The sequence below is a fragment of the Ooceraea biroi genome, chromosome 2, assembly GCF_003672135.1.
Source record: "Ooceraea biroi isolate clonal line C1 chromosome 2, Obir_v5.4, whole genome shotgun sequence".
Taxonomy (NCBI): Eukaryota; Metazoa; Arthropoda; class Insecta; order Hymenoptera; family Formicidae; genus Ooceraea; species Ooceraea biroi.
In genome coordinates this window covers 4680762-4705797 of record NC_039507.1, presented here as the reverse complement: position 1 = coordinate 4705797, position 25036 = coordinate 4680762, and the positions used below count along the sequence as shown (strand labels likewise).

The following is a 25036-nucleotide window of genomic DNA, read 5'->3' as shown; positions in this document are numbered from 1 at the left end:
AGCGGCTTCATTTACTTTCCATTTGCATAAGAAACCTCGCGATGCCAGAGAGCAATGCAGAGAGCAGCCGCAATAGATCGTTTATGAGGTCGTAAGAGAGGCAGTATTGAATGCCTCCTCATTGCCCCCGAACATCGCCATAAGAAACGTGAATCTGTCAGTCTGGAGACGATCCATAAAATATAGCTCTATCTCTGTTGTTGCTCTGATAGTAATAGATTACTGAATCCAATAAGCGTCTGAGGCATGACATGATTGCGTTAACCAAGCGCAATTGGATTTAGCATAGCGTGGAATTTACATTAATTCAAGATCAATCGATCTGATTCGGTTCAATATGCATGGCTAAGGTTGCAACATTGCAGCTATATCACATATATGTGTCGATATCGATGGTAAACACGGAATATTACTGTGATATGATCCGCGTGTCGATTTAATGTACGATTAATGTGCAATAAAATATGAGTCCTATATGGGCTATTTTACAACGTTACGGATATTTTAAAATTTGCGGAAGTTTTTTCAAATTTTTGTGCATCTGTTCAATGCGCGAGTGTTTTCTATGCAACTAAGATAAGAAAATAACTAATCCTGAAAACTTGACAAATCTTTCTTCATCAGTTTTCGCCACAGTAATAAATCTAATGCATCTTGTATTTCATCTTCGACGTCTTTACGCGTAATGAGGATACAGATTAAGACGTGTGAATGCTTGGTGATAAATAACGTGCTCGTAACCTCTCGTAGCTTAACGAAAATCATCCGGAGATCTCTCTTCTTCTAGTCGAGAATGATTAACGAGACTTAAAACAAAATCGGGCCGACTTCAAAATAACGAGCCTTGCTAAATCGCGGAAGCGCAGAAACCGGTTCATTTGGATGATACAGGCAATTTATCTCCTAATTCTCACGTTCTCGCGCGAACTTTCTTCGTATATTGATTATTTTCTATATATTTTTCCAAAATGTGTATTTTAAATATTTTTTATTTTCTTTTCAAAAAAATTTAAATTGATATCTAAATAAATCTAATTTTGAAATAACCCTAAAGAATTGTAGATTCTAGTTAATGCTTAAAAAATAAATGCAGTGGAAATATTTTTATTTAGACAAATAAATTCAGATTTTTTCTTTTTATTTCAATTACGATCTTAATTATAATTTTCTTATCCTTATTTAATATTCTTTAATTATCTGCCCTACATCGTTCATTAGTACATATATCTATCTTATGACGTTGATACACGATCATCGGAGTGACCCGAGTGCTTGAATTACATCGAAGCGTGAGTTAGATCGGTACCTTCTCGGAGCACCACGCATTAGGCAATATAAGCGTACAACTCGGGAGGATTGTCGAAGCTTTCGAAACGTGCGAACGAATTGTGTCCAATGACCAAGGATAATGATCTTGGGTGCAGTAATGATTCATCTAAGACAGCGGCTGGCCGGCAAGATGCAGTATACTATGAATCAAACTGCAGATTCCATGACCTAGCTAGTAAACGAATACGTAAGGAAAATCTATTTGATCAGAGTGATTTCTTCGACGTGAGAAAATTTTAGACATTGATTCATATTCCGGGCAACAATAGGCGTTCAAAGTACGTTCACGTCAGTTCAGTCACGCATATTAAAATGAATTCGACTTCTTCATCAACCCACGAGAAAATCCGTTTTTCGCACGTAGTGTATAATTCATTTCTTGTCGGTTGCATTGTGCTACGTTTCACTGACACGGTTCACGTTAGAAAGATGTAAAAATAGCATACGTTAAATAAAAACGACGTCCTTCGGAAGCTGTTCTGTTCTCTCGCACGAACACTCATTTCGATTTGAGAGTACGAGAATAATAATGATGATTCATACCGTAACTGAAAGAACTCGTAAAACTTTCAATCCATCTATCTTTCATTGCATGTTTCTCGCTCATATCAACGATTAATCATGAAACAGTCTCTAGTAATGAGTAGTTGCTTTGGTAATGACCGGTATTGTGAATAATATTGTACGATCGGTGGCTCATCCACCATGTAATCCACCGTGTAATCAATAGCGCGGTACACATATCTGTAATTTCGCACTCGTAATTATGTCGATTCCGCGTAATGATTTTCTGCTCGGAGCTCCAATCACTCTGGTCCATCTGGCTAATCGGAAACGTTGTATCAATCGTTCAAGTCGCGTAAGATAGCGCAAAGTTTGTTTATTGGTATTCAATAAGAGTGAAGTCAGAGATTGTTCATTAGCTTATGCAGTATATGGGAGCTTTCTTTTCACTTTATGCTGATGATCGAACTGCCGATATCGAGAAAATATACGCGACACTGAATCCACCCTTAAGAAGTTGGTACGTAACTCGCAGTAAATCGATTGCTTGGCATGTCGATTCGAAGGAAAGTTCACGATCGCGCATAATGTGCAGCGGAAGATTAATTAGACGAAATTACTAAACCGATAGCGATCGAACATAAACTAAAACAGTTCAACGCATAGAGTCGAATCTATTGAATTGTCTGTCCGTATATCTTTTCAAGTTTGAAATAAATTTTCTTTATCTTGCCGTAATATCGGTATCACACAGTGTGACACATTTGATCGTGTCGCTCTGCACGTGTTCCTGTGTTCAACACCGGCTAGTACAATAAAAATTCATAATAATTCCATCGTTCTCAGGCAACACAGTACAAATTATATCTACTGTGCACCATATAAATAAAAATCTTTTTATGTCATTTATAATAATTTATTAATAAATGTATACTTATCATACATAATTTTCGTTGTGCACAGCATAGTTTGTCACAGTGTTCACTTTACGTTATATCTTACATATTTTAAGTGTTCACTGTTAAAGCAGAAGAATGAAAATAGGTTCTTTATTACTCGGAAATTGAAATAATAACTAATTCGTAAATGTGATGTCACGAAATTTCATCTATCCTCCACGATGCCTCGCGATACATCCAGTGACGTGCACAAGAGCCATACAGAATCCCCTCTTTTAGAAGAGGTGCTTTCATGCGCACGTATAAAGCCAGTGAAAGCGCCAGGCGGCCCTCCAGACTACCGCACAGTCCGACAGCGATAGGAGCTCTGCCGTCGTACTCGTACGGCGGACTTAGATTAACACCTGAGAATTTTTCACACAAGTTCGCAAGCTGAGATCAGTCAATCTAAAGAATCAACCGTTGTGCACAGTTCGCCGTTCACGTGTCCGCGAATTTCCGCCGTTCTCTCGTTGATTTGTGATCAGGATAGCTTAGATCAGGAGTGATACCATGACGATGCATCTCCTTGGAACCTTGACTATTCTGCTGCTCGTCGGTGCCGAGATACTGGGACATCCTCCACAAGAGAGATTAATGCCAGGTATCTAACGCAACTGTGATACTATCTCACGCGCATGATTCTTCATTCTCTTTGATTGTAGTGCGGAGTTCGATTTTTTTTTGTTTTATACTTGTAATTATTTCTTTTGTTGATTATTCTAAATGAAATATTTTACATTGTAAAAAAATGTGAAATAATCGTATAACGTACTTACGAGTGCGCACATAATAAATGTTCTTTTTAATGTAAGCATGAGCTAATTTGTTTATTTAAATTTTATAAAAAGTTAGAGTTAACAAATATTCACAGCATTAGTTCGCCACTACACGTTTGTGAATGCAAAAATTGTTGATTCATAATTCATTATAAAAGGTACAAATTATCAGGAAAAAGGAATCGCGCCACCATCTCGCCGGTAACGCCGGTACGCTAAGGATTTAACGGCAAAGATATAGTGATCTTAAATCATTCTCTACCGATGACTTAAAGTTCACGGCTGAACCTTATACAATGCGGTCATCCATAGCATAGAACTCGCGAGGCGTGTTTAAAGACATTATCCGTTTCCATACAGATATCGCTATATAAATTTACATTGTCTGTATATTTTAACAATAGAGAATAAGCCACATGTTATTAATCTTTGATGTAAGAGAGAGAGAGAAATATATTTTACTTTAACTTAAAATTTGGATTTTTAATGAAATGAGTTTTTTTGTTTTTATTCATTTTTATCGGAATTTTTTGGAAATTATATTTTATGAATAAAAAAACAATTAAACCAAACGTATCGTTCAAAAATTCAAGTTCAATTGACATCAGTTTAAAAAACTTATGTCTTCGTTTCGTTACATGAAATATTGCTACATGAAATATTTAAACTTGAAGAGTGCAAATATATGTAGGTAGCACAAGAGAAACACAACATTACGTACGCACAATACTGCATGTAATTTTTTGATACGTGACTGACGCGCGTTCTATGATAATTAAGGGATATTTTCTTTCATGTAGCGATACATATACATCAGACCTACGTTGTTAGGTCGAAGATGAGAAAATAACCGCAATTTCAAGCATCATAATCCTTTAAGAAGAACAATTTTGATTACTCCCGCGCTGCTGTTCTTTCTTCTCTCCCATTTCGTTCTATTATAGTCGTTACGTGCGGTTTTATCCCGGACAATTACGTCTACACCCTCCTCTCTCTATCCTTCGTTTGCGAAAGTGGAACACTTCCTTCTACAGATGCTAATCATGATAACCTCGAAGAGTGCCGTCTTTCTGGGACGTGACAGCATTCAAAATTGCAGCGATTCAGGTTTCCCACTTTACAATTTCACGCGAGCAATCTCATCACGACGTCGTCGGGCCGGTATTGCTCGCTTCGCGACTCTGACATTTGCCCGATAAACATCGATGAAATGAGTAATTACAATACACGTCGCTCAAATACGTGGAAAACCGTGAAATCTGCGTAAACGGCTATTTATATAAAATATAATTAAGCACGTGAGTCTGACTTGTTGTGAACTATGCTCACGAGATTCACCATCTACGCGTACCTATACTTTCGTAGCCGCCGTTGTACGACAAGTACGACGACTTGCAAGGACTGCAACTTTACTGCATTTTTGCTAGAAACACTGACGTAGAAGCAAAGTCGCCGGCTATAGCGAGATTTGTGTGCTACGTTGGGAAAGTACCGTTTTACGATGCTCGAAACATATTTTTTATAGAAGACAAATTTGACTAAATTTATTGGTTCATAAAATATGTATCCAATGATATAAGCGTTGCACCATACAATTTCTCAAGTAACAGTAAATAATATGGAGATTGCTGGAAATGTTTCCTGCATATTCTATATTTATATTAAATGTTAAGAGAGAGGAATACATTATACGATAGAAATGAATGGGGCAAATTTAATGAGCTCCATACTCACTTACGTAATCGACTACATGCACGCATCTATGAAATAATATTTGTAAATGAAAAGATCTCGAAATATCCTACACATCTTTGCAAATTTATTTTATCGGAAAATTAACTCCTTTTAATGCTCTTACGTTGTACACACGATCTTGCAACCACCTAACTGTACATTCAACGTTCACATTTACACGCCTATCTCATATTATAGAATCAATGCCGTTGCATTGGAATATGAACGATAATAACAATTCCTACATCGGCGCGCAGGAGTCGGTATCACGTGCCGCACGTGATTCCACGTGCTCCTGCACGTGCCGGTTATTGCCGATCGGTGCGGGATCGAGAAAGACAGGCAGACCGAGAGAAAGAGAGGGAGAAAGACAGTCGCGTTCGTATGCCTTTCCTCGTACGGATTAATGCCATCGAGGGAAAAGTCCGACCTAGTCACGTGCACGTGCCAGGCACTCGCCTCGAATCACGCGACCGTTCGTTCTGTCAATTAGCGAGCGCGCGACGTCTTCGCGGTCAAGCTCCGCTCGTGCGGTCCACAGCAAGGTCATGACAAAACTCGTTTGTATCGGAGCAGCAAAAAGCTCTTGGAGATCGAAATCGCCGGAAATCCCAATGTAGCGCGATTGTTGGCACCATGTGTTACTCCACGGAAACGGCGTTTGCGATGGCACCGTGATGGCGAACGTCTGCGAGATATCAGCACCCTGGGAGGAACTTTGATCTCACTCGCGGCGAAATCTGTCATTATGACGTGGGAAAGTGTGAACGAAAGCAATTTTCTCCTGGCAGAAGCGGGATTCTACCCAAGGAGGAACGGGATTCTTCACCGCGAGCGTTTCGACATTGACACTGGGTGTCTGGAATTAGTCCGGTATGTGCAATTAGCTAGTCGTAAAAGAAATGATACAGTCGCACCTCGTTGAACCCGCAAACTGCCAGCGGTGGCGGAGAAAGTGTGAGAAATTCTGGTGAGATTGTATAGCGTATATCGAATAATGACGTTCTCGCGGCGGAAAAAGAACGGCACGGCGACATACGTCTGTCATTGACACTGATTCGCCCCCTCGTATCTAGCGCGCCGTGTTGGTGCCGCATTTATATATCCTTCGTAAAAGCACTTGGGGAATTAACTAGCGCATGACTAACCTCAGCGCAACATTCACGCATTCCGTATAATGCGTCGCGCTGATTTCTCGGTAACTGCGACTTCCGGCGGTGCACAATTATCACACGCACTTTCTCCGTTCGCAAAGTACGAAGAAATGAGGCAGAGTGTGCCGAAGGACCGTAAGTTGTATTGGTGCTATTATCCTTGCATTTATCGTACCATTGTTTGCGAGAGTTGAGCAAATCAACCAAAACCGCAGGAGTTTGTTAGGCGTCATTGATTAGTCGTGATGACACAGTCAGATAATAAGTGTCTAAACGAAGACACGAAGTGGTGGGTGTTACATTGCAGAAGCAAGAAATTGTGAAGGAAATGTGCATACACGACTACAGCATTAGTGGGTAGTGACCTTCCATTTCTCGGATGCGTGATTGTCCTGGTATGCGGGTTAAAAGGACATTTCGTAATTAGCAGACCAAAATCGCCGAAACTTTAATAAATTATAAATTTATTGTTACATTTATATGGATAAAAAATATATAATAATTATATAATTCTTTTTGGTTTGCTTGCTTACTTAAAAATTAATGTAACAGATCTGGCTATTAATTTTAAAATATTAATCTGATTACTTCATAAAAATATTATACTTTAGCAACGTTTTAATGCAAAAAAATGTGACAATTATAATCACGACGATTTTATTTATTTTCATCTACGTGTTCCTGCTACTGATGTCCAATGCGAGTTTTACCTCAATCTTTAGCTTTCTTTTTACCTCAATCTTTCACGATTCATGATCATGATCCAGTACCCATGGGGTTTTTAAAGTGCCGGCTAATGCTACTGTTCCCTTATTGATGGCGACAAGTATGCGAATTTAAACGTCAACTTTCTACGGTAGTTTCTACGGTAGACCATAATCAGTGTTATTAGTATCGACATAATGTGCGCACGCTGTCACACAGATTTACGGTAATACGAATATGGTAATTAAGACAGCAGAAAAAATCCCCAAAGGGCCGCGTGATCCAACTTAATTCAAGCAATTAACATTATTAAACTGTCAGTGCTGCGACTACGGTGATTAATAGTGCATTTTAAGGTGGGGACTCCGTCTCGTTCCTTCATTGATACAGTTTTTGTCTCATCATAAGGACGGCAAGTTCTTTTCCGGCAATTATTGAGTTGCGATTCGCTAATTGCGCCGCAGGTTAGCCCCCTTTCTTCTCTTTCCTACTCATGCATTAGTGAAATCGCTATGAAAGCCTAATAGTTATTTCAACTACATTTAGAGCAGACATGGGAACAGCGAAACTATTTCCTGTTAGACCGCGATGTGTAAATCGCATTATTCAGATTACAAAAGTAGTTATGCGCATTTTGTTAAAATTTAATGCTACAATTTAATTTTATACATCATATGAACTTAAATGACATTCCTTCACAATTTTCCTGAATTCGCTCACTACATAGATATTTCAAGAGGAAAAGAGAGGCTTAGTGATTTATATTAGAAATGAAATAAGTGTAAAAAATACGGGAAATAATTGTTGTTTATTACATTCTTTGATATTAACTAATGATGAAAGTATTTGTTTGTCTCTTATTTGTTATAATTTCATTATAATAAAGTTTATTATTATTTTTAAATAAAAAATAACATTAAATTGCAGTTTTATAAGTGATGAAATTCACTATTCAAAGATTCGTGCAGAATAATTTTTTCTATATTGCATATATCAAAATATGATCCTAATTTCTTTGCAAAAAGATATCACTATTTTTAACTTTTACGGCAAGTCACCACAATAGAAGTCTCCGCAATGAATACGTTTATTCTCGTTCGCTTTTATGCAGAATTCACGTGCACGAGAGCGTGGCGGCCGGTGCACTGTTCGATGCACGTGACGTGCGGTGCAATACGTTGCAACGTGGTCACGTGCACCAGCCACACTTACGTTGCGCTACGATAAGTCGACTGACTTGGGATATGGCATTCAAGGTGGAATATACGTCAGTGTGTAAAATTGCTACCTATTATTATTATTATTATTATTATTATTATTATTATTATTATTATTATTACCGTACCAATTATATAATATGTCTAATATATCGCATATGCAATGGAGTACAAGGTTTATACTACAAACGCAGAACGAATATTTTATATGGAATTGTTCATTTAAACAAACAAATAACTTTTTATTGCATGCTTCGATCCAGACAACAATTTTAAGAGAATAAAGAATCATTATTACAGTGATTTAATACAGTGCAATATTGTTTTATTGTATTTTTGCGTCTTCGTATTCGATATAATTTTGTGACGTAATTTACAACAACAATATTTCATCATGATAATAAAATCGACTTTATCTGTCTACAATACACTTCTGTCTACACTTTTTCCTGTAATTAAAATTACAAATTTACTGTGACCGATAGCAGGTATATTTTACCTTATTACGATTCCATGCTTCAGCACGACGGCAATAAAGTTCTTCACGCGTATCGTAGTGTATAGCGCTAAGAACGCGATAAAAAATCACTGTAAAGAGAGGACAACGTATCTCTGCTTTCCCGGCCGCTTAATTGCGTTGCCAGCGGCCGTAATTGGACACTATCCGCCGCCGTAAAGGCCTTCGAAATTAAAGCGCTGATAATAATCCGTATTCCTAAACAAGGAGTCACTTACTCCGCGGTAAATCGTAAGGCACGTTATTAATGTCTTCCCTCGCGTTTACGCGCGGACTAAATAAATACTCGATGTTAAAGAGAAACACATATTCCCTGATATAACGAATTCCTGTGGGGTTTATTCAACGATATACACGTACACCGATGTATCGTTGTATTGGGTACATGCGGCTATGATTCGTTGAGGTGGTATCGCGACCAATACCCGCCGGCCCCGATGTCGGTTTTCTAGGTCGGACTTAGTACACTGCGTCTAATAAGTAATTACAGTAAACGCGTTTACACCATCCCATGTTTGACCGTGTCCAGACTGGAATACAACTCCGAAATTTTGTGTTTTTATTGATGAAAAATTAATTCGACACAAGTGTTGTGTTAGAAAACAATGACAACATTCTCTTGCATCGTTAAAACAACAATTGTTCTCAATTCTGCACTCTGCTATTATTGCTGTACCTTTACGCTTGTTTAATTTACTACATATTAGAGAACAATAATATACATTATGTGCCTTTAGTTACTAATTACAGATTATTTTCTCAATAAACGTGTACTTTTATGTATGTTAAATGTTTAAGTGCATCATTTTGACTTACTTGATACTCAAAAGAAATTCAAGATTGACAGTAGAGATAACTATAAATATTTAAATATCACGTAAATATAGATATTATAATTAAGAATGATATAAAAAAACCGAACGAAGAAACTCATATACATTTTCATTTACATGTATTATATATAATGACATGCAAGCTCGGTTACGATGTGGAGTGCAACTGCAGTTTGTCTGCACGCTTAGATAAATAGATTGAGTCAGATCAGCGCAAAGGGATGCCGATCGACTAGTTTCGCCGACATTCACCATTTTCGGCGATGAAAATGTACCGATACGTTGCAAAAAAAAAACACCATGTACGAGTGAAATTGAGAGATTACGTGCATCTCCTTGTTCGTCTCTGCATAACTAAATAGAACATGCTTCCTACATACCTCACGCGCAATAGATACAATCTACCGTTAATCTATAAAACTTTCGCTTTTGAATTTTGCACGTCGACAGGATCGTAAATATCAGTTACGGTAGCTAGCTCTCTTCAACCTTACGTAAACGAGATTGTGTTACTTTCTTTGCAATGCCACTTCGTTACCGCGACTCGTTGATAAGACATGTTAATTAGGCCAATTAAAACTAATGCCCTATAATTATGTATTAATTAAGAGAAACATTATTTGCCTCATAAGCTGATAACATGGACCACTCGACGGCTCCCACCGTCCTGTACAGGTCGCATTGATTTTGCACAAATAAATTTTACGTTAAATACGTGAAAGTCATCGTTAATTGATCAGGAATTTACTGGAATTCTTCTAGCAGGGCACTGAACCGCTAATATCCCCTCTGTCGTTGCACTTAAATGCATCTCGTGTCGACATAGTGTCTCTCGGCGACACGTCGCATTTAAGTTGATATTGAACGCAACCGACCCGCCGGGACCCGCAGGTCAACCGATCAACGCTCGTGCGTGTCAAGCTTCCATGTTCCTGTCATCCTTGAACGTAGAGACGCAGTCATGCCTGCCTTAATGGGCAGACAAAGAGGACGTGATAATGAGCAATCTCTCGGGTATGCGAAAAATCGGCGCCTACGTGCATTATTTCCCTGCTGCGGCGTTTCCTCCCTTTCTAACGCCACGCTAATATGATCGGCGACGTATCGAAACTATTACGAAATGTCTCTGCCCATTATCAATTTTTGTTGGGGAAATTATCTATTAAATTTTTCCGCTCGCCATTACGTGGTTGTAACGCGAGATTCTTACGGAACGAACGAGTTTCACGTTAAGTTACGGCGAACAGCGAAACGATGAAACTACGCTACGCGAGACAAGTAGAACGATCGCAGATTACCGATTTATCTTGGACATTCGGAGATCCGTGCAGAGTGATCTCGCGAGGCAGTTTCGTTTCATTATACCGCGATGTCCTTCGATCAGCTCCGTATCCGCGCGACACTCGTTAGCCATCGTGCAAACAATCTTATTGCAGCGAACATGGTCTCGCACTTTGCCATGCTCGTGCACGATCCGGCGTGTTAAAAATGCCCGTTGGACGCACTGAGTAAACACTTTATTAGCAACTAATTGCATTCTCTGTAAATGGTGTCAAGCCGCACGACAGAAACGGACAAATATTTTGTTACACATTCCGCGCGTAATCGGGTGTCCATAAATATAGACGGGTTTATTCAAGAAAGAATTTTATGAAAGCTTGTACGTGAGTACATAAAATTTAATACCGTGTTAAATTATATTCTTCGGGGTGCTAATCAAATAATTCTTTTTATGCCATAAAACGCGATCTGTGTCGGTTTTTTGTGAAACAGATAATAAACGGACAACAGATAAAATAAACAGATTTATCACATAGATAAATCACCAATTTAGTTGAAAGCGTTCTATTCATTTGTTTATTCATACTTTTTAAAAATTTAGGGAAGAAATGAAGAATTTCCTGATAAATATCTACTTGAAGTAAGATACTATGTATTCCGTGAGTCAAGTGGGATCGATTGAACAAGAATTGGGGCCACCCACTTTTTTGACGCAAGAGTCGCATTCTTTTCGGAGAACGAAGCTGAGTGTTCGCTGCGCCTTACCTGGCGGGAAATTGTCTCTTATTTCTTAATTAAGGGAGAGTGCGTACAAAGTACGCCGTATCACCTGATCACTTTTTACGGATAACGTCGATTACAGAACAGCAAGGAAGGAAAGATGAAAAGATAAATAGAGAGAGACAGACGAAAGTACCAATTAATTTTTCGCTACGGGATTGGAAGAGAACGAGGGGTAATGAATGCGAATAATATTGGTAGATAAATAAAAAGCTAAATATGCCGCCAAATGAACTGCTCGTAAAACGCAGGAGTGATTGAAATGGATATGACCAGTCACGTTCGTAACGTCGACATCTTTATCTCTATATGAATGCGTTGACGGGTTTCCAATCGTTTCTGGAGAAACGCGCAAATAGTTTTTTGCATCGCGCTTAGAAAGCACATACGCTAGATTTACGTATACATATCTGTACGTTTGACAATTAAGCCGCGGCAAAAACGATAGTTAAATTGATAGCGTTGCATACAGAAATTTCATTATGTCTAATTAAGGCGTTGATTCGCGCAATCGTCTCCAGTGTCGTTTCCTAGCGTCTACGGCGCTATAATTAAGATCGACATTGTATAATTAAGCAATAATGCGACTTAATCGTTCCATTGGAAATAACGCCCCGACCGGATAACTTGGCGGCGACATTTCGCAATGAATTATTCAGCTCCGCGGGCGTGCACGCGCATCAACGCCTCCGCGTGTAAACGCGATTGTTCGCAGTGCATAATAGGTGGCCGCCGAACGAGCAGTCGTCCGCCGTCGATTAGGATCTAAGAATCCGGTTATATGGGTCGCTCGTGATCTCGCGGGGGGATAAGGATCTACGGCGGCGTTCTGAGCTCGGACACAATGACTTGCCAGCCGTTCTCCTCGTGCTCCTCGTCACGAGACGAGGCTGAGGAGACTCGCCGCCGTCTACCTCATGCAAATCCGCAACAAGTCCGGATAAGCGCACGAGCGTACTCGCGAGACTCACATCGGAGTCCGAGAAACCAGATTCCCTTGATCTTGCGCGAAGCGAGAATTATTTCACTGCGCGTGACATGCCGCGCCGCGTACGGAGTCGCCGGAGTCGGACAAACGCGCGTTTCGGATTTAAACGCGACCGTTGTCGCGATTATCTCGATGTACCTACCTACGTCAGTAAGAGAAAACGATTTCGAAAGACCTCTCCTATAGTTTACTTAATTTTCTACTCGTCATCGTCGTGTCAATAGATGGTGGGTCAAGCATGCAATAACGCGTGCGTCGTATCTTTGTGCACCGTGGGCAGCGCGGTGTCTAAGTAGAATTCTCCAAAGAATCTAGAAAAATCTCAGCAAGAATGGGGTCCGGATCATTGGCACAGCTTTCAGGTGGTAAAATCGCCGTTGTCCTGATTTACAACGTTACATTTCATACGCGCGTTATCGCACGCGGACACTTGCGAGAGGGTGTGCAAGATATTGTTATGCCGCCGTTCGTGTACCGAAGGATACCGAATGATTAGCGCGAACGTTGATTTATAGGATATTGCGGAGTTACGGGCGCCGACGACGTGGTAATTAAAACTAACCATCGACCTCCAATGCGATCGTGTCTCGTTATCGCGCGCGGACCATTGGCATTCCGCTCCGAATCTGATCGCATAAGTTATTTCTCATCGCCCACTCGCTCGCTCGCCTCGGTTTCATCCCGAGTGCGCCCCGAGATTCACGCTGTGACATCAAATGACCCCCTCAAAAGAAGGTCGCGACTCCGTACTTCATCGTCATGCCTCGCATTTATCCGAAGAAACTAACAGATTTTCCTAGGTGATGCCTGACCTTTGAGGCGACTACAATGAGTCGGGCGAATGAAGCGTACGTAAATCCCGATCGAGCGGATCGAATCGAGCCGACGTTCACACCTTCCCAGCTTATATGACGAAACGAAACGGCGTCATAATGAAAATACACGAGCGGGAGAAACTAATCGTTCCGTTCAGTTTGTATCACCATGCACCATTTACGGTTCCCAACGCGCCGATTCAATTGACGTGTGAAAAATGTGTCCGATTTCATTTGAGATTGCGAACGGATTTGAAATCCCGCTCGATTCACATACTCGTATCTGGCACACCTAGCGCACCAGGCCAGTCATCGAGACACGTCTGGAAAAACGCCCGTGATCAGCAGCGAGACTCATTTCGCGAGCGTCATTTCGCGAGGCTCGTAACTATCGCGGTGATACCGTGGAGGCGTGAATTTCCCGTCGATTTCCATAGTTACGATCGCTCGAGTCGGAGCTTGTGTGCTTCTCTTTTTCCTGCGTATTATTTATCGGTAACCAGCTCTTAGCTTAGTGCCGGGAGTTTCCTCTCGCAAGTTCACTTAATTGTCCACGCCGGTCTTTAATCGATCGTAAACCCCGGGCACAGTGGTAAAAGCGGCGCCAAGAGCGGACGGCTCTCCCCTTATCTCGAAAGGCGGAACATCTCGGCGCTCTCTTGCTTCCCGGCTTAATGACGCGAAAATTATCTTTCGTTTGCACTGTTACCGCATTTCTCCGTCGAACTGTTCCCCGGCAAGCCGCGCGGCTATAAATCTCACGGTGGCGGCGGCTGCTGCGAGCGGTCCCGGCTAAAAACCATGGCCATACGAGGAGAATTTAAATCACTCCCACTCTGTATTCTTATCGCATAATTGGCTTGGTGGAACTTTTCTTTTCACGGATCTTTCCTGAGTTTCTTCTTTGTGTGAGTGCGTACTTCTCTCTCTCTCTCTCTCAACTCAACGAGGATATATTACATCGAGTACTTCCGGAAAGTAATTCGGTCATCTACGTTTTGAAATTTCAAAAGGACTGTCCTAGTCGCGTTAAGTTACGATACGATCGGCCACTTTCGAAAACGTCGCAGCCGTCCATCCGTTTTTCGCGACGAAACGTTGGTCATTCACACTTGCCAGAGAAAGCGAGACGACGATAGGAAAGGAGAGACAGGGCAAAAAGACGCGGCCGTTAGGGGATCAGAGCGAACCACAGCAACAGTTAGGAAATCCTGGCAAACATTGCTACATATAGCGCTTGGTAATTACACAGTGATAGGCGGACCGCTGTTTCGCGTCTCGGCACTCGGTGTGTCACGCAATAAAGTATCTTCGAGAATTTATAACGGATTGCAAAACGGACAATCTCAATGCTCGCGACAGGCCTGCATGTGCTGACGCATCGTAAAATTGGGTGATTAGATGCTTATGTAATATTTCGCCAATATACTCGTATTGATCGCGCGCTATCGTTCGATTCGCACTATTGTTAATTCTTTCATTATCCAACTTGCATGAGTTGTAATAAGATTTACGTACGTGCGACGCTGTCAATTAGCTTTGTTAATGGCAATCACAAAGTAGCATTTTAAATATTTCAATTCTTGACATGGTATCTCCTCTTATAGGTATGATAATTATTCATGACATGCGACTTGATCATTCGTATAATAATATACTTTCACATAGCAATGCAGTCGCGTTTCTGTTTATAAGTAATGTGTGGTATGTTACGGATATTTCCAATAAGTACGTGTGATGAGAAATAAATGAATATGAAAATGAAGGATAAAATAATCGAAAAAATACAATAAAATACGATCGATATATTTAATCAGTATTAATAAAAAGTAAATTATTTATACTAAATTAATTATATGAATAAAACATTTTGTTATAAATTACTTAGTCTTAATTAAATTATACAAATAGTTTTGAAAATACAATTCTACACATGTAGCATAGCTTAATACTGTTACTCTTTCTGAGGTCGACTTATTGCAAGCAACTATTTTGATTACACATCTGACCAGCTAATCTGTCAACCAATTTATAAATCAAAATACAGGACGCTTGCTTATTACGGACATCGAGAATGCGTATGATTGGAAGAACCGCGTTGCAGCAGTAGCTATAGCTTGTTCGCCGCAATATGCATTTATCCTATTTACTTTTCACATGTCTCTAAGTAATTGAGCGTGAGCAACGAAGGTTGCAAAGAGCAACGTTCGCGTGAACCGATTTTAATACTTTCTCGAAACGAGGATGTGCAATGAGGATGCGAGGCATTTCGTGCATTCACATTAACGCGCGGCACTTCGGGACTGTCGTGAACTTTAGCATCAGCCAGTCCTTGAATCAAGTCGATGCAATCTCAATGCAACACGGTGTAATGTACGAGTGCGCGCAGCGTGATTCGTGACTCGTTTCGATGACCGCCGGCAAAAGTCATCGCGATTCACGATACTACCTACTATTCCTCCTCGGCTGTCGTGCGGCTTCGTGCGATGCACGATTTTGTACAATTTTTCCCTATCATCCCTGTCGATCTTAAGAAATAAATCTGATCCTCTCGTGATGAAGCCTTTAGATGATCAATACCTGTTCTCGAAGCTTTTACTTGGATTTGAATCTTAAATATTTAACATAGCAAGAAATTTTCTCTTTGCCGCATTTATCTTCAGGTATCGTTAACGTTATTTTAATTGTTTACTTTATGGGGAATTATAATAATGTCAATTTTACGCACTTTTATTTGTTGCTTGTAATATTATAATGCTTCTTTTTTCCTCTTTCTTCTCATTCTCTTTCTCTCTGACTTTAGAATGAACAGGCAAGATATAAGAAATATTTTTACTTGCACGTAATACATAATAAAGTATTAATTCAATTGCTGTCGGTATATTTAGCTATCTTATAATACAGATGATCTTTCACATGACAATGCAAAGCATTAATCTTGTCATTTATCAGGCATATAACGACCATAATGAGACGCAGAACCGCCGTCTTGTTTTTCAGACAAATCAGATTACGATATAAAATGGTGCAGCCAATAATAATCTACGATATGCATCTTGCATACATTCTCCGACCGGTACATTTACGCCTCCGAGTGATACTTCACATTCTTTGTCACAGATTTGCCGACTGCCGCGTTGTCCATTCACGAGTCCGATCCCGAGATCTGCATACAGTTTCAAAAATCTCTTCAGCACCTTCGCGTAGCAGTCCTTGAGCCAAGCTTCTGGAATGCAATGTGACATGCATTGTTCGTGGCTTATACAGAAATAAAAATCAGAAAATTTATAGGCTTATTATTTTCTTTATTTGCCGAAGGATTATATTATGTGCTTTAAATCTTGAATTTTTAATATTTTCTTTATAGATCAGATAATAAATACCACGAAAAAATGATTCGTATAGAGTCGAAAAATTCTAAGATTTAATAATCAAATTCAGCAATAAATATGGCAATCAAATCTAATTCAATTGAAGTCGATTTAGACTTAATCCTGCTTAGATTGGGCAAAGATCGACTTATTGTTAGATTTAAAGTCTGCCAAATTTTAGGTAATAATATATCATTAAATTAAAGTCTAAAACAATCAATATATGCCTGTCTTTTAAATATTACGTTGCATTTTGCAGCTATAATGATTGTAAGTGTAAGTATTGCTGGAAACAGTAATTTATGATATGTTAAATACATGATACAAAACATTTGTACAGACACCGTCGAGGTAGACTTGCTCGTCAGTACTCGTATATTTAATACAGTGAAATTTTTCGAGATCTAAACTACATTGTGCAACTCGTTGCATAACGAATTTTCCGCGAGTCGTGATAAGAACTCTCATTGCACTGCTTTTGCAATTGATCGAAGAACGAGAACTGTGACTCTTCTCTCGGCGGTTTCGTGACGCTTTATTACCGCAATACGAACAAGCGCGATTGCAAGACAGCTTCTCTCAATGAACTTAATTTCTGGCGTGGTCTCTCTCTCCTTTCTCTCTTTCTTTCTGATACCTTTGTTGCGCTAGACAGATTCGGTCATCCGTACAATCTCATGCTTTCCGCGGGTGTCGCTCTCTTAAACACAGCTCATTCGCGCGTAACGTTAAAGCAATGTTCTGTAACGTGACACTAGTGACGGTGGTATACACCTCGATTAACAATCGCAGATTTTCTCGTTGACGTCGTAAATTGAAGTCATGATCAATTCTATTCACTTTGTTGGACGTACGTTGGTAGCAAACTTTGCTCCCCCTCTACTCGAGTCCTCGATTCTTAAATATCTCTCGCAATGTTTGCGAAATGTGGTTTTCGGAAAAGAATAAGAAAATGTATCTGTGATGATGCAAAACATACGCTTTGGCAATGTCGACCGACAGCTTTTTGTGTATCAAACGACATACTCACCATTTCACAATCACTAGAAGCAATCCGCCCCTCTGCTTTTTATCTCAATAAACATTCTTATGGACGCGTTTATTGGAATTCAAGAAATTTCGTAGTGCACGTAGGCCAGTTTTAACTGAATTACCTTTTTCCCATGCGCGACATTGGTATTTCCAAAAGTAAAAAATATTCCGCAATATCAACAGCAAAACCGAAGCGTGTTGTAAAATTAGATGCTTTGCAATGGTGATTAGTCACAAGTATTTTTATCAGATGGTCAATATAATTAAAAAGTTCATGACATCTTCAATTTCTTTCCTATCATTTTAATTTTTGAAAATTATTTTCTAGAAGTTTGTTTAAGCAGTTTGCTAGAGAACGAAGTATTTTCTGCTATGAACTCGGTGACATTGAGTAAATAAGAACTCAAGTTAATTATAGCGAATTTATGACTCACGTGTCTCAAATTATAATTTGACGGAGCAGAACTGGAACTGGAACTGATCACTTTACGATTAGAACGTTTGCGGACAGGCGACACGTGCATAGATGAGCACGTGGTCTGCGTTCAGCGTGGCCCACTTGTTCAGTGAAGGGTTTGAGCAATCAATCAATGTGGCGTACATCGACTCAAGGTTCTGTCAGGTAGTGACTAATATAATTTTCGTGTAGCCAAAGTAGGCATTAATTCCAATGGAGCACGCGCTGCGTCAATCTGTTAATCACCATCAACGTGTAATTACGAGTGAACAAGCAACCAGAAAATTTTGCCTCAGACAGCATGTCCTATGCGTGGAAGTGTTAAGTGGAAACAATCAGGTTTTATTTTTCGCATAAATAATCACAGCATATGACACGTTAACCAATACTATGTAAAAACATCAATCATCATTAACAGTAACATTAGTTTGTTAGACATTAAGTTTTCATGCGGCTTCGTTGTTTCCATGCGGTTTTGTAAAGACGGAAGACGTTGCGCCTATTCACACTTTGCGCTATAAAATGGAATTAACGAGCAATGCTCTCACGCGACTTGTCTCATAACTCTTCTCGGTTGCGAGCGCGACTTAATAAGACAACCCTTTATGTCTCGCCAAGAGCATTACGGTTATTATATTCGGAATGCACATAAGCTCAATGAGATCGACGTCATCGACATATCGAGAACCTGATCTCGCACGTGAGGCAAACGCTAATTTCGTATTGTTTTTTGCGCCCTTAATCACGCCACTGGGGTAAGAAATTTTCCGCGCGCGTTTTTTCCGTGAAAGGAGAATGCGGACAATAAATTGCTCGATTTTATGTCGTCCTGACTTGATAAAAACGGAGGTACATTTCCGAAGCTGTCTTGCATGCGTACAGTTCTTAACGCGATTATCTGTGAATAGCGTTTGATTTGAATCCGCCAATTTCATTCGTCAATATTTTATCGTTTATATTAGTCATGCCGACATATTTTAACTAATCTCTCCTAATTTGGCAGCAAATTTAAAGCTACAAGCGCACTTTATGTGTAATATTTCGAAGTGGTATGCAGTTGGAATGATCATTTCAATTACGAAACCATTTCTCATGCTATTACTGTAAATAATAAATATCTCACTTCGGTAATAACAATAAAGATGACAATCTAATCAAGACATTTGAAATGATACACACATAAATTATACATACCATTCACGATCAGAGAATTTATTCTCCAGAGAAATTCAAAATTACAGCTCGATGTTCTAAATCTCTTCTGATCTCTTTCTTATCTGATATTCTCTCAGCTTCTTTAATAACGACAGCCACTGTCGAGAAACAAACGGTCATAAAGTCATCGAATGATTTGGAGGATCTCAGCCTCACGCTGCCACGTTTATGTGGCTTGTCGGTGAATCAAGCGTGTGTTTCAACGCCTGCCGTCTCGCGCCAGGAGTTCTGCGTGGAAAAAAGACACATTCCGCACCGCTTTATCGGATTATTCGTTCGGGCGAATCCATGAGGAATGGGCACACGCGCAGTTGCGGTTTCACCGTGTGCAAGTTGTATCGCCGATTTCCGGGTGTACGTACGTACGTATGTGAAACCATGGAACGTGCAACGTACATACATACGTGCAGACGCTGATTTCGCGATCGTCCTCCGTGCCGACGTGGCGTTTCAGGGATCCTCGAGGGAGCTCTCTCGATGGCGTGCCAGCGTTCGGCTTGTGACTTATGTACTGTCAGCTTTCGTGCGAGGCTCACATTAAACACTTTCTCGATACGATCCTGCTTAAAATACCCGAACCTCGAGGATCGCGCGATAAGCACACCGCGGTTGCGAAACGTACGATGCAACGATCTTCCTTCCGCGCGCGCACGCTGCGAAATCGCGTTCTGGACACTTAACGCTCGCACGTGTCATGATTTCTCGAGAAATCTCCGGCTTGGCTTGCACCGACTTAAACAGATAATTGAATATCAATTTTAGACCGCAATACTGCAAGTGCAAATCGATTTTGTACATCTAAGGATAGATGAGTCACGAACAAGTTTGTGTTAAGTAAAAAACTTCTCGTAAGGCCTTTTAAAAATTTATGTAATATAATCTAGAGGTAAAAAGATACAGAAAACAATTTATGTAATAATTTATTTGTAATATTTATTATTATAATTTATATAATATGTACATGTGCGAAGAAATAATATTTTTTTATATATTAAATTTTATTTTTTTATGAAGTATCTATTATGAAACGTTGTAATTCCAATTATGCGAACTCGAAACTATACATTTCTTCAACTTATTCCAAAAAACAAATAGAAATCGACCTGAACATTTTTTATTATCATAATGTATAATTTACGAGTTCGTAATTACGCGTTAAAATGAAAAGGTGATGTTTGTGCAGGAAGATTATTACCGAATTGCGGTCGGTTTCGAGGGCTCGGCTCTTTTCTTACTTGAGTTGAAATATAAACGTTTCATTCTATGCTAGCAAAGTGACTCGAGCACTCGGAATCGCAGTAGTTGCATAAGACAGTCTCTACCACATACTGTGCAAGATATCGTGTTCACCGAAGAATGTTTTAAATATCGTTAGATTTTTGCCACGCGCATACTTTCCATGCTTTATGCCGAACAATTACGTTGTCGCAAAAAATGAGAAACCCGGACGTGATCTCGTGCGCGAACGGTACGCTCGCACCCCAAGAAGCAATGCTCCTGGTTACAAAGAAGTTACTCTTTCTTCTGTCTCTAGGTAATTATCTAAAGACTTGCTCGGATGTCATACATTATCGATATATTATCAATATTATTAATTATAGTGAATGTCCGTTTAAAATCTAATATTCTTTGATATTTTAATTCTTAATAATTTGTTAATGCTATTTTCTCTCGTTAATCACATTTTCTCTCGTTGTAAAGAAGATATAAGTCTATAAAAGAAATTATATAAGATGAAAAGTTACTATTATTACATCATATAAACAAAAGGCATTCTTCTCTTGAAACAAAGCATAATGTGATTTTGACGTTATACAATCTGTTCACATCAAAGATTACTTCCAATAAAATATCTTTACACGCGCGTTCACATGTGTTCAATAGAATACCTATCTCAATTTTTCATATCTTTTACACGGAAATGAACGAAGACGATGTTAACGAAGATCTGAAAGCAGAGTGTACGACACTTGAATGCAAGTGAAGATGCCATTTTAGAATTATTTAATTAACATATTAGAATTATCCTTTATAATTGTTGACGTTACATCAGCGTTACATCATTGTAAACGGAACAACGACATTATGACATCGGGATTAGATAACGGACTCTACCGCGAAGAATCATTAAACTCCAGGAAGAGAAGCGCGAGATGGAAGCGGAGTACGAAAGGAGCCGAAGCCAGATAGAAATCGCGCAATGCGGATTACGCTGAGAATTTCAATTTGCCTACTGTGATCACGGAAACTAGATGGGTCCAAGATACGAATCGATCTTCTTATTCGTACGGAGCAACGTGCTGAGATCAATTAGCGTGCGAGAGATAGTGGGACGCGCACGTAGAATGGAGAATAATTGACGTATATCATCAATTTCTCGACGCACGTAAAGGCACATTGAAGTCTTCTTGTTGCTCCACTTGTTGACAGCGCTCAAAGATTAAACGATTATTACCTAGGGGTCCTCGACGCGAACAGACACTTTTGCTTATGGTTCAGGTGATTGCAGCAAGCCACGGGATATCTGCCGTCATAAGACTACAAAAGTTAGGCAAGATCGCGCTTTCCACTTCATATCGTCCTCGCGATTTAATTCCGTGATCATGGGCGCTCTTCAACGTCGCATATATTTCCGTCGTATCTGAGAGTCTATTTCGCTATTACCGGAAAATGTTTCATTTATTAACGGAATTGTTCTTGCAACATTCTCTCGTTATAAGATTTCTACCGTAGAATATGTCAAACGATGAAAGAAATGATTTAAAAAATTTTAAAAATATATAATTTTATTCAGATTTTACATAATTTTACATATTTGTGTGGAGGGATTTTATTATTTAAGATAATATCATATTCTCCCCTCCCCCAATTCCTCATCTTGCAGTAATAATTCGCATTGGGAAATAACAAGATTTCGCATATTGTCTGTTTCTGTGGATGCAGGATGCATTTCAATTAACCGGAAGTTTCGCTAACCGATTATCTGCTCAGAAAATTACGAGTTAAGCAAGGCCATTAACCAGAAACAATAAATTACCGAAATTAAGTTTTGTGTACCATCGCTAAGAAAGAATTCAATTATGACGAAATTCTATTTAATTATAATTAAATTCCGCAATTCTGCAGAAAAGTAAAAGTCATGCATGGCTGCACACATGTGCGAAATTTTGGCTAACAATCGCTTAATCAGTCACAGCACTGAAAACCAGCGATTGCGCGCGCGAATAATTATTATTGAGACATAAAAGATAACGTTTCGTACGAGTGCGCGAGTGTGCGCGTTTGCGTGCACTTGCATTTCCCAGCGAGAGAGATTTCCTCTTCGGTGGAGTGGATATGTGCCAATGGCTTGCACGATAATTACATCAATTATCCGCGCACAGAGAGAAGAGCTCGATCGCAGCCGAGTTTCACTTCTGTTTTAAACGACTGATTAAACAAATTTGATTGAATAATTGACTTGAATTCTCCGGGTCAGTTCGATTGTGCACAAATTTGCCCTGCGCATTTCTTTTCCTCATTCACTCTGCGAACTCTGATCATATAATTGTAGATTTTCGTATCTACACATTCCTATATATACGATCCAACAGAAATGGAAATAATTATCGGAATCGTCAGAGTGCCTCTTTCGCGCGATGATAAAATTGCGAGTTCGTGCACGCCAATTGGATCTGAGCTGAGGTACACCCTCGTTCGGATTGTGAGCCCGTGGCACAAAAGACACGATAAGCATCGTGCTTTGCTAAATCGTGGTGGTGTATAATCACAGCTCGCGCAACTGTAATCCCGCCGTAACACCAGCGTTATTACCACGTCCTCGTAACACCGGCGCGAAATTATTATCAATGCTCACAACAATGCCAGCGGCGCAATTAGAGGCGAATAGCGGCGATCTCCGCCGGTCGTGATGAAGAAAGTCGATCGCGCACGGTTCCGTAGAAATTTTCGCTTCTGATCATGAAAAGCCGCTGGCCACTGCCGAGAGCAGGTTACGGGAGATCGACGTGGTCCAGTGAGCGCAAAGCCAACTCGAAAGTGTCAGGCGACGATTTCTTTTCGCTGTCGCGCTTGATCACACGCCACAGAACTGCGAGCACGTTCCCTTCTGTTTCGCTCGTTAATTCAATTCGCGACGTTCGCGCTTTTGATCGACAAACAATTACATAATTGCGTCCGCACAAAAGGTTGTCGCGGTGTTAAAGGTGACAGGTGGGTGTCAAATGTTAGTTCACGTAGCGTGAAATCTATTCATCCGGTTTATCGAATCAATCGAGAGATACCGCGCATATCAGATCAATTGTCGTAAAACAGCGCATAAAATACCAGACTGGTGACATTTAATTGTTGATCACCGCTAGATGTAATTCCGACGCGACATTCCGCGTGCAACAATCAATCACAAGAATTAATTATTGTACACAGCGCGCAGTAATTTACATCGTTTAACTCTTAAAGTCTTATTACTTCGCGTTTGTATATTAGTAAACATAAATCACTTCGCACAGAGCTGTTGCTGATTGAATAACTGGTGCCTCATGAGTTGCAACATTTTTTTACGCTTCAAAGAGAAAGACGGTAACGGGTGCGAATTGTAAATATCTGTGTTGCGTAAAATTTAGAAGCAGTAAGAGTTTTTTAAAATTTTATGACACAACTCAGGTATATCATCCAATGTCACTGTCCTAATATATCTGTAATTTTCTAAACGTCACAATAAGACACTTTAGGACAAATTTATTCTAATTGAACGCAAGAATTCTCTATAATTTTATTATTCGTTACAAATCAAACCTCTCATTATTGAACTGTTACCTACTAAATATATCGCTTACATAATTTTCATCGCATGTCTTTCTTTTATTTAACCCTTGTGCTTAATCTGTTGTCTTATAATGAACATTTTGTAATCTTATACCATGCTGGTAATATCCAATGGAAGGATCAACACAGAGAGAGAGGAGGATAATTTAGTGCTTCTCGAATTAACACTCCGTGAACGTGCGAATAATCTTTTTCGACGTCGATGCCAGACGAGATCGTTCGCGCATCGCTTGATCTCTCAATCGCGATCGCACCTTACCGCCGATTGACTGACAACGGCGTAATTACCGACGCGGGAGCTCCAGCTATATATTATGTCGGGTGTGCGCGCGATTATCGGGACGCGAATGCTTAATGAATCTACTCATCCGTCTTCACGATTTCACGATTCAGTCATGTCTAATCGCGGAGTTCTCATTTCGCATCCAATATTTCCTTTTCTCTGCGTTACGGCGTTCCGTGACCGATATCGTTAACGCTAGGAAAAAGTCGAATGAGTTCTCATATTCTTCATACCTCATATGCATTTATATGTAATTGCGAATGTTTGATGAAGCAACTAT

General features: G+C 39.8%; 1 protein-coding gene across 1 annotated transcript in view; it reads left to right on the top strand.

The window, feature by feature from the left end:
* Positions 1-3072: 3072 nt before the first annotated feature.
* The window catches only part of LOC105281712, a 52313-nt gene continuing 30349 nt past the window's right edge, over positions 3073-25036 (top strand). Inside the window, exon 1 of the mRNA XM_011343134.3 lies at positions 3073-3375. Coding sequence (XP_011341436.1) covers positions 3285-3375 — 91 coding nt within the window. The 5' untranslated portion in view covers positions 3073-3284. The remainder of the gene's footprint in view (positions 3376-25036) is intronic.